Source organism: Acanthopagrus latus, chromosome 12 (genome assembly GCF_904848185.1).
Source record: "Acanthopagrus latus isolate v.2019 chromosome 12, fAcaLat1.1, whole genome shotgun sequence".
NCBI classification, from domain to species: Eukaryota; Metazoa; Chordata; class Actinopteri; order Spariformes; family Sparidae; genus Acanthopagrus; species Acanthopagrus latus.
Window position 1 is genome coordinate 18,801,198 of NC_051050.1, and position 10,929 is coordinate 18,812,126.

Genomic DNA, 10,929 nt, shown 5'->3' on the forward strand with positions numbered 1-10,929 from the left:
TTTCTTTTGTAATTATTCCAGAAAGCATCAGATTTATCCTCTGGGAACCACGAATGTCTGAACAAAACTTTACTGCAATTACATCCCATAATTCCAGTGGAGGAGTGACACACTGACATTGTATATCGAGCCTTGGTTTATGTATAATCATCTGTATTTTCTGTTAGCAAAGACATTTAACCAACTTACTGTTACATCACTATGAGTACAGCACAATAACAAGATCATAACAGCAGGACTGTTGGCGTTTAAATCAACACTTCTGTCGACCGACAATCTGTAAACATTTTCATCAAGCTACAATGATTCTGATGCCTTGGGGTGGAAGCAGGAACAATACTGATGGTTGAGTATGTTTTGATAAAACAGCGGCACTTATGTTTAGTCCATTTATCAAGCAAAGTGAGCACCCGTATTAGAAAAGGACAACATCTGGTCATTTCAGCGAGGTTTGCTAAACTCCTCTATTGTCAGTAGGTCCAGTCAAACTCAGATTGTCCACAGTTCACTCAACGATCAGTACAAAACAAAAAAAAAAAATAGATGGTTATGTAAAACATAACTTGAATTATCATGATCTCCTGTAGTGATATGTCAGCTCTTTCCACTTTATATTATCTGAGATCATCAAAGTTATTTATTTTTAGTGTGTTTTCCTGCGTGTAAAATGTTGTTTTCCTCTTCTTGTTCAAGCGGAGAGAGTTCGATTCTACGTATCCAGGGCCGATTGTGCTTTCTGAACAGCAACCTCCAGCATTGTGCGGTCGCTGAGCAGCTGTTTGAGAGCGGCTGGGTCCATCTCCAGTAGCATACCTACACCAACAGGTGAACAGTGTTATGAAAAAATAAAAATGTGAAAAGATTTACAGGTAATGTCACTACAACCAGAGTATCAGCTCACCTGTGATATCATTTGCATGAAGGGGATCTAACGCCTCCACCAGTGAGAAGATCTTCTCTCCCAGCCTCTCTTTGTCGTCGGCGTCCGACGAGTCGCTGGCGTCCGTCTCCTCCACACTCTGCCTGAAGGGAAGCAACAGGAACATTAATTAATCATAGTTATTTTCTTTTTCTAATCTTTTATTTTGTAGATCAAAACAGCAAGTGGCCTTTAAAGTAGAATACTGATTGGACACCCTGAGAAGTAAAAGAAATAGATGAGAATGGGTGAAAACAGTAAATAGTCACATACTCTTTAAGCGTCTTCATGGCGAAGTTCACCTGCTCTTCCAGCAGTTTTGGATCTGAGAGAAGGTTTAAAACGGCATCTTTGTGCTGCTCCAGAAGCATTCCTGTTAAAGAAAAGCAAATAACTGTTGTAATACATTACGGAGTAGTTGCTCATAAATTCATCTGCACATAGAATATAGACTATAACAGTCCACAGCCACGTCAGCATCTCTGTGAGCTCAGCTGGATTACCCATGAGCCACTTCGATTCTGAAGTGGTATTCTGCTGTGTAATATCAGATGTCTGATGAGTCCCGGGACTGACTGCATACCTGTGATTTTCTGTGAGTGTCCTGTGTTGTAAACTTCCACCAGCTCAAACAGCTGCTCGCCCAGGGAGTCGGAGGACACCGACGCGTCATCCTCGTCCTTGCATGATACCTTGCTGCGAAGAGGAATTTTAAAAGGTTTTTCTACAGTCATATTCAATGCTGTGAGAATTTTAAGAATCAACAAATGATGCTTGTTTCCACTATGATGCAAATAGCTGAGGTTGCCTTCATGGGCAGCGCTACCTGGTGATTTTTACTGGTATTATAGTCCCTGTTACATTAAATATGAGCTTCTGCACCTTCTTCATTCCTCTGTAAATGGAGAAATTAGGACTTTTGTGAACCCACAGCCTGTATAAGACCAGCCTGTTCAGATCAGGTATTTACCTGGGCTCCTGTGCCAGCTGCAGGGCTCTGAGTGCTTTCTCCACGGCTGCGGTGAGCGTGGCCTCGTCCTGCAGCATCTGACCCAGGACAGGACCTGGCAGCTCCAGCAACATGCCTGAAACACACAGACAGGTTGGGGAACTCTGGTTCTATGCTGTACACACATAATGCTGATGGAAGAAAAAAAATGTATCAAAACAAATAGTACAACATCCATGTCACCTCACCTGTGAGTTTTCCAGCATTGTCTTTGTGTTTGGGGTGAATCAGATTGTACAGCTGCTCACCAATCTTCTCCAGATCTTCCTCATCCATTTCTTTTTAAAACTCTCACATTACAATGCTCGCAAATGCCATGTTGCGCCACAATGTCACTCTCCAGTGAACGGTTGTACAGATGACTCTGACCTCTGGCAACTTTTTGGTTCACATCTTCGTAATCACATCAACATTGAGACAACATCCGCGAAATACATCACAACATGCGTCCAGAAAAAATGCAGAGTTTCTCGACAGTGACAGTGATCGTCTTATTTACTCTATGCTTGTCCCTCGGATGAGGATGTGTTATCATCTAAATTAATAATTCCGTTTTTAAGAATAAAAACAGCTGATATTTGAAAACAGATTAATTTTTATCACGGCAATCTGTAAATACGAGGCGCACATTAATGACGTAGGGCGTGTCGTTAGCGCGCTGACATAGTGTTCCTCCGCTGGGCTTGCAGAAAACTAGTACCCTTTGAAATAACATTCAAAATGTGTCATAGTTTATAAAATCGAACAAAAAACAAGCACTGTAAAATATTATGAATTAAAAGTGTGTGTTCTGGATGTGTTAAAATGCTTTTTTGACGGGAAATGTTTGGTAAAACGTAGCCGTTGGTGCGCAGTGATCTGTAACACAGGTTGCGTAAAGCGGTTTCCGCTCTCTCCGGTCCTTTTCCTCCGCTAAAAGGTAACGTGGTCGCTTCGGCAGCTAACAGCCCTTCACAAAAGTGTATTTGTTCTGTGTCCTTTCTTGTATTTAGTCGCAACAAGTACGCAATTATTGTTGTGTTACTTGCTATGTACGTCCCAAGTGGCAGGACTCGTCCCTATATTGTGTAGAAATGTGTAGATAAGGTTGTGAACACGTCGCCCGGGCTAGGCCTCGTCGAGCGGTTTCAGTCCCTTGTGCCGAGCCGTGGAGCTAATGTTAGCAAAGTGTCATTCAATGTGTAACAGCAGCTTGTCATTAAGATTAGTGCAAACGTAAAACACACACTGTATGTTGTGTTAGAGTATTTAAACACTGGGTTGAGATTCTCCCACTGAATTGGTAGCTAATATATAACCAGTGAAGCTAAGTGAACATGTGTGTCTGACGGTAGTTGCTGAGAAAATGGTTGCAAAGCAAAATAAGGACGCCTGTCAGTGTACCTGGCAGCTGTAGGTGCTTTAAGTTAATGTATTAACATTTGGTCGTGTTTTGTCCAGGTTCATCATGTCGTCCCATTTGCAGTGGATGGTCATCAGGAACTGCTCCAGCTTCCTCATCAAGAGGAACGGACAGACCTACAGCACTGTGAGTAGACCACCTGTCTTTACAAGATCACCTGTACAGATCAGTATCAACTTAACCTGAGAACAGAAATGTTACCCTCTTGAGAATGTGGTGCGAATGTCTCGGAAAGGTCTCTAACATGGGTGTCCTCAAAGCTTGTAAGACCATGTCTAGGTTTGAAATTAACTTTGTGTCTGCCAGTGACTGTAGCAAGATATACTTCATTCAAGCAACAGGTTGTTTTATTTCATAAGGTTCGACATTGAAACTCAAAGGAAAATAGGAATATTTTGTCATTCACACAAATCAAGTGTGACCTGACATTAGTTACATTTGCATAGCTGGTTAATGGCTACAGACTGGTTAGTACCTTCATGGCAGCCTGTAATCCTGAAGTCTGATTTTCCCTGAACTCATTCTTAAGAACTGTCCCTGTGTTTCCTACCTGGATGTGGCATTTGGATAATTTGTGTTCTTGTATTGCCTCCAGTTTTAATTTTTTAGTCCCAGTAATGCAACTATTAACCCTCTGATTGGCAACTTTAACCAGTTTGTGTACCTGCTAGACATATTAATACACGTGTACAACTCATAGACAAGGGATCAACATGGCAGAATCACACAGGATTAAGATCTCAGATGACATCTGATTACAATTGCCTGTCTCTCGCCCTTGGAGGTTTATTCTGCAGACCTCTTCCCTGTGATGTAATTCTTCACATTTTTTCTCCTCATCAAAGTGTATGAGTGGGGGGGGAAGCAAACTTGTGATTCCATCTGCATGATGGAATGTCACAAATTGATCTGTTACCAAACTTTCATTTACCAATTTCCAAACCCAGTGTACCTTTATATTATTACTTATCACATCATATCAAAGCTGTGGAAAATATTTTTTTTCCTTTGGACTTGAATTGATAGTGACATTCTAACTCATTGTAGTAGAATGACACATTATTTTATATTTTTTTCTGAAAAATTCAGCTTAATTTCTTGCTTACTTACTGAAGAGATGTAACTATACTATAGTTAGAATAATCAGATACTGTCAAGTGCTCAGTGTACACCCAGTAGTTGACAGGATATGATGGTGCTCGTCTTGACCCTCGGATAAATGTGTATTTGTCTGTCTTTTGAGGTTGCAAACCACAGTTGGATCAACACAAGCTGTCCAGTGAGGTTGTCCTGAATTTTTTTTTTTCTGTGACAGGAGCCCAACAACCTGAAGTCCAGGAACTCTTTCCGCTTCAATGGTTTGGTGCACAAGAAGACTGTAGGTGTGCAGCCAGCGGCTGATGGCAAGGGCGTGGTCGTCGTGCTGAAGAAGCGCAGAGGTGAGATGCCGTCTATCTTTCATCATCCTTAAATCAAATGTCCTCATTCCCACCCCATTTAAAGTAGTAACTCATGTTGTCAGTTGCAAGTGAAGAATTCAGTTAGACAGCTGTCGAAGGTTGCGGTCATACACAGGAATTAAATTGTGCTAATGGATTTATCTCGGCACTCACACACTCTTGCAGTCATGAGTATTTGCAGTGTTTGCTTACATTTGTATCTTTTATCGCCTCACAGGCCAGCACAAACCTGCCAGCTCTTACGAGAAGATCACCATCAACAAGAACTCTCGCGCCACCCTCAACAGCCTGAGGCACATCATCCGCAAGAACAACTACAGAAAGGACCTGCGCATGGTGAGCTTAATTTATTAATGAAGACAGCAGAGTGCCAAATGTTGTTAGCACAGCAGTTTGTCTGATGGCCACGATTTTGTCTCTAGTTTTGTTTTTCACAGCTTTCAATAACATAATTTGTTTTAATTTGTTTCCACAGGCTGCCCTGCGTCGTGCCAGTGCTATTCTGAAGAGCCAGAAGCCTGTTGTGGTCAAAAAGAAGCGCACCAGGGCTGCCAAGACAGCATAAACTGAAAACATGATTCATTAATAAAAGCTTCTTGTTTGTAAAAACATCATGTCGTCTTGAGTCTGAACTTGATTACATATGTGGTTTCAAATGTGCAGGATTTCAGTTTGGTAATGAATGTTGTTACACTCAACTGGGGATCGATCCATTGATCCCTTAGTATCAATGCTCACACAAGTGAAATGGATCCATCACATGTTAGATCACATCCTGGGAACATGGAAACATGTCCTACTGCTGCGATGTTTACATTTCTGGTGCAGTTGTGTGCATGTTTTAAGTGATCACCTCCTCAGTTTTGATCATTTACGTGAACATTTTGTCATCTGTCAAGTTTAGACTTCATTAAATTTACTGAACAGTAAAAAGAAACTTTGAAACATTGAGGTAGCCTATTAATGTTACATTAAGCTCAAAAAACATGATATTTAATTCTGAATAATTATTTGCACGACTGAGTCAGGGTTGAAAAAGTTAAAGTGAAATACTGAATTGATGCATGTTGGCTTTCTTTTAGTATTTTGCATGAGCTGTATCCTACAGCTTCTAGGATATTAACCAAGGATTTTCCCTCAATTTTCCCTCCCTAAATTACTGTTAATTGATAGTAGGTAAGAAAGCTGCTGTACATGAATCAAGATGGTAAATTGCTCCACTCAGTATGGGCCTTAAGGTAGAATTACCAGGAGAAAAGTCATTGTCCCTCAACACTCGAGAGCTTTTCAGGCCTGTGGATCAGACGTCCCACAAAATGATGTTTATAGTTTGGCTGCAGTGGTTGGAAATAGGTCAATAAGTGGGCACTTAATTTTACTGACCTATTTCTAGTGAAGTTTGTTGCACCGTCAGCTAAAAGATCTCAGCACCACGAGGCTGTTAAAGTGTAGCTGAAACCTACAACGTTTTTCAGGGACTCAATTTGCAGCAGTGTGTTTTCTGTACGTCCTAAAATGAGATGTTTTTGAAATAATTACACATCTAAGGACCTGGTTTGAGTCTCTTCACTTGACTGACCGATGTCCCAGTGATGATGTTCATGCTGTGACAAAGATGAGCTGCAGCTAATTAAACAGCAGGAGGGTGTCCGTCCATCCATCTATCCATCCGTCCGTCCGTCTGTCTATTGATTTATCTGAGTGACCAGCTGGGACATCGCCTCCTTTTCATTCACATTTATTTACTGTATTTTTAATTAAATCCCCAAACACACATGAAGACATCGGTTTGTTTACACAGTATATGTATTATGAGCAACTAATTTTCATTTGAATCAGTTGACACTGGTGTAAACTGGGGGGTGGGGGGACATCTCTTGCTTTGGTCACTGTGACAGCTGATGTGGAAACATTGGATGGATTTTAAAGCAGCCCACTGGCAGCTTTCCACTCATGGCTTTGGAGAGAAAAAACAAACTGTTGTCGCCTCCCCACGAGTTTAAGCTGATAGAAGAATAGAGCACCAATCATTCCTGCAGCGAGGCGCGTCTCTTTCACTCAGGATCCGGACGTGCACCTGTGAGAGGGATTTGTTGACTGTGAAGATGTGACAGAGGCTGCGGTGAGCTGTGGTCGCCATGAGGGGACTGAGGCCGGCGCTGCTCTTCTTGCCTCTGGCCCTGCTGGTCCTGCAGAGTCGCAGCTTTGAACTGCAGGACACGATTCACTCTCTGATCGAGGAGAACATCCACCTTCACGACCAGCTGGAGAACCTCACCCAGGCCCTCAGGGAGCTCAAACGGATGCTCTGGCATCACTCAAACGGTACCGAGCTTCACTTTTATATGAAAAACTGAACATGTAAAAGCCTGAATTATTTAGTCTAGTTATTTTATTGGGAAATTATTAGAGAAGATATTCATTTTATTTGTAAAGTAGAACTGGAAAGACTGATATTCAGCAATGTGATTAATGGGATTCCTTAAAATTCACCAGAAAATCAAAAAATATTGATCTTTAAGTGAAAAAATCCAAACAGAAATCGTTAGTTCTGTGTAAATCACACAGGTTCACTGTGTGTTAAGCTCAGAATATTATCAGTAACTCAAAAACAGATTTCATTTTTGTTTTCAAGCAAAATTTTTTAAATGTTTACCAAAAGTATTAGATGTTCTTTAAAAGGTTCAATCCGCACCTGAAATGGCAAAAAATGACTTCATGTTGGATTTCCATAACGATATATAGTAAACACAGGACACAAAGGAGTTAACATATTGAATATCTAGTTTTCAAATGATGAATTTGGCTCCTACACTTTGCTACTCAACATTTCACAACACATATTGCTTTTGTATTTATGGTTTTATTTAGCGTTCGGCCTCCAAGGTCAGAGCAGCTGCCTGGCTTCTATCATTTTTGTCATTCCCCATGTTTCATTTCCTGTTTGTGTCTGTTGTCACTTAATCCTCCCCTCGCTGTTTTCATTCATCCTTGTTCTCGTGTAGCTTTCTCTGTGTAGCTTTGTGACCTCACACAGAGGAGAGATATGTTTAATCTTGCTTCTTGTTATTTGCTGTTAATGCTGAAGAGCTTAAAGTCCTCCTCCAGTCAACAATGTGTTTGTCTTGTTGTTCCTGCAGTTGAACGCTGGGGTTCACTGTGCAGAGAGACTTGTTTTCACATTCACTGCTGAAAGAGCACATTTTCTCCTTGCTGACTGAAACTCTGATTTTAAGAGGCGGGCCTTTGAGCTGGATTTGTGACATCACATTATCATAAGCAAACAAAAGCTGGATTTGGATACTTTGGAACAGTGAAGCAGGAAGTATCTGGTGACCAGCAGTTAAACTCGCGAAATGAGAAATATTGCAGATTTGTAATGAAAGAGAAGCAGTAAGCACCATTTTAAAGAATTCAATATGAATATTCTAACACCAACACCCCCTGGTGCTCTAAGCTTCCAGGTCAGATCGCTAGATGCACAGCTAATCGAGCTAACTTGCTAAAGGCAACTAGAGTGAGCAGCAGTTAGCAATGACTTCGTTGATATGCTTCCCCCTGTTTGTTTTGAGTATGAAGTTGACAACCAACCTGTTCTTACCAAGACATAGTGCACCTTTAAAGGATAAGTTCATGCAAAAAAAATGAGTTTTCAGTCATTATCTACTCGCTGTCATGCTGATGGAAAGTTCTGTAGTTTTCTGGAGCATCGCAGCAAAACAGCAAAAAAACAAACAACAAACTTTGCCTGTCCAGTGTAGTCGCAGTCTCTGGAAGCCCTGAGATGCCAAATTGAATTGAAAAGATGTAATTCACGTCCTCAAAGTACGCCTCGGACAGGGTGTGCGCTAACGCTATTAGCGTAGCAGCTACAATGAAGATTTCAGCAAAAGCGTGTGAATATTGTCTTGGATTTTTTGTTTTTCTAAGTTGAAATACTTTTTTTTAACATTATTAAAAGAGTCCCCATCTAATTCAGTTGTATGGGAGAACAGTGCAATGCTGTATTGCTGTGAAGCTCCAGAAAAATGTCACCTGACTTTCAATCGGCAAGTTGTTGAGATGATAATGACTGAACTTCCATTTTTCGGTGGACTTATCCTTTAATACACATGCCCTGGGGATCAGCTTGCGTATCTTTACCTTAACATATCCAGTCTGTGTGTTTGATACAGACCCAGATCATCACGAGCACCACGAACATCACAACGAGGACATCCAGCACCTGTGGGACGAGTGGTCAGAGCACGGTGCGTATCACGACCAAGACATTGCGGTGAATTCAGTGAGGTCAGGTAGCGGATGTGACAAAGCTTCCAGCAGATTTGCTGCATTGAGCGTGCACATTGTGTCAGAGGACCCCCCCCCATACCATTAGGTGGCATTGATTTCACGGCTGCCCATCAGGCTTTCGGGTCAGGAAAGGGGTTAGATTAATCAACTCTGCCACAAATGAGCCTCCCAGCAGCACAACAGTTAAAGGTGCTAGATACGCATGCATAGCACGAGGTGACGCAACTCTTTCCTGTTTTCCCTGGCAGGCATCAGCGCAGAGACCCATCAGCTGCTGGAGCACGCCTTTTGTGAACATGACCTGCACGACTCAGCTGCTCCGCTCCATGAAGAAACAACCCTCCTGCTGCTGACGCTGCCTTGTCTCACCCTGCTGCTGATGAGCTGGCTGTAGGCTACATCAGCCTGGTGTCCACCGAGGGGCCACGCACGACTTCAGCTGCTGACGATGTGGCTCTGTTTTACATACAAGGCCAAATCCAGTTGCCAGGATGAATTGTCAGCGCTTAACATTTCTGCAAACCACTCATTTGTTCACGTTGTAGGCTATAAACCACGTCGACGTTTCTTCAAAACGTGTTTCACATCACACGTTTATGACCTGACTTCAATGTGCGGAGGTCGAGTGGACAGCCGTGCAGGTACCGGAGACGAAGATGGCAAGCTAGAGACGGTCTTTTAACTTTTCTAAGTGTGGAACCACTGGCTAGCTTGATAAGGAGCCAAAAAAAAGATAGTTTTGACGGGAACATTGGGACAGACGTGTTTTTTTACAATATCTTGAGACATCTCCAGCTGCGTTTATGACGACCAAAATAGGTATTTAAATCTGAAACATGATCATTTCCTAACCCTAACCAAGTGTTTTCTGTGCCTGAACCTAACCGGATCACAAACACAGCACTGTCAATGACATAAAGTAGAAAGCTGAACCTAAACAAATGTAGAGTTGCAACATATGAATGGTTTTCATTGCAAACATTTATCCTGCAAACTATGAAAAACTGAATGGTGAGTTTTGACACGGCCACAGAGATTAGCTCCGGCTCTGGCTCATCGTGCTCGGAGTGATTATTGAGCGGACAGAATCGGTTGAGTCGACCTATCCAGCAATCTGTGTTTAGACGGATGACCTCTGGGGAATTCACTGAAGTGGAAAGAAGCCTGTTGATGCTGCTGTATCATCACAGAGGAAGCTGGATCGTAAGCAGGTTAGACCTGGTGACTCGTCTGGTTTGATCAGTCAAATATTTGTGCAGCATTTGTTTTGTTATGATAGTGATGATAATGGAAACTTCTGGCTCATCGGTGCACCCACAAATGTAACTGTGGCCACAAATGTCATCAATTTAACAAATCAAATTTTTACTTATACTTTTACTTCTAATCATTCAGTCATTCATTGGTTTCACAGCAGACATCTTTTTCTTGTCACAGAAGGAAAGCACATGTGGAACTAATAACGTTAAGGATATCTTTGTATCAGAAAAAATAATTACAGCTGTGGTTAACAAGTTGAAGTGTCTGCTGTGTAAAAGGTCCATAATGTCTGTAAATACCAGCATTCACCTGATCTGTAAAGACAATAAATGACTACAAATGGGATTAACTCTGCAGCCCCGTGTGTTTAATCTTTGGTTACTAACATGCTGTTGAATTCAAGATTTAGCGTGTAAACTTTGGGGGGATTTAGGGGCATAATAGTAGATAATCACCTCAAACTGAGAAAAATTGTGTTCTCGTGACCTTAGAATGAGCCTTTTATGTCAACAGAGGAGGTCCATGTTTCTACTTGAGCCCAGAAGGAACAAACCAAACACTGACTTGAGAGGGGGCCTTTCGCTTT

The 10,929-nt window shown here is 41.8% G+C and overlaps 2 protein-coding genes across 2 annotated transcripts; one reads left to right on the forward strand and one right to left on the reverse strand.

Moving 5' to 3' along the window:
- Window positions 1-125: 125 nt before the first annotated feature.
- LOC119029566 lies at window positions 126-2,571 on the reverse strand. The gene is made up of 6 exons (XM_037116462.1): window positions 2,117-2,571; window positions 1,890-2,004; window positions 1,503-1,615; window positions 1,193-1,292; window positions 902-1,023; window positions 126-813 (listed from the first exon to the last, which is right to left on the reverse strand). The coding sequence occupies exons 1-6, from the start codon at window positions 2,202-2,204 to the stop codon at window positions 710-712; spliced, it is 642 nt and encodes a 213-aa protein (XP_036972357.1). The 5' UTR covers window positions 2,205-2,571; the 3' UTR covers window positions 126-709.
- A 223-nt stretch (window positions 2,572-2,794) lies between these two features.
- On the forward strand, window positions 2,795-5,404 carry rpl28 (ribosomal protein L28). Its single transcript, XM_037116463.1, has 5 exons — window positions 2,795-2,847; window positions 3,369-3,456; window positions 4,646-4,769; window positions 5,008-5,126; window positions 5,266-5,404. The coding sequence occupies exons 2-5, from the start codon at window positions 3,376-3,378 to the stop codon at window positions 5,353-5,355; spliced, it is 414 nt and encodes a 137-aa protein (XP_036972358.1). The 5' UTR covers window positions 2,795-2,847; window positions 3,369-3,375; the 3' UTR covers window positions 5,356-5,404.
- The last annotated feature ends 5,525 nt before the right edge of the window (window positions 5,405-10,929 follow it).

Coding starts and splice junctions, on each gene's coding strand:
- rpl28 (XM_037116463.1), top strand. CDS start 3,376: ATGTCGTCCCATTTGCAGTGGATGGTCATCAGGAACTGCTCCAGCTTC. Junction 3,457..4,645: donor ACGGACAGACCTACAGCACT/GTGAGTAGACCA, acceptor TTTCTGTGACAG/GAGCCCAACAACCTGAAGTC. Junction 4,770..5,007: donor CGTGCTGAAGAAGCGCAGAG/GTGAGATGCCGT, acceptor ATCGCCTCACAG/GCCAGCACAAACCTGCCAGC.
- LOC119029566 (XM_037116462.1), bottom strand. CDS start 2,204: ATGGATGAGGAAGATCTGGAGAAGATTGGTGAGCAGCTGTACAATCTG. Junction 1,616..1,889: donor CAGCTGGCACAGGAGCCCAG/GTAAATACCTGA, acceptor TCCTCTTCGCAG/CAAGGTATCATGCAAGGACG. Junction 1,024..1,192: donor GCCATGAAGACGCTTAAAGA/GTATGTGACTAT, acceptor GCTTCCCTTCAG/GCAGAGTGTGGAGGAGACGG.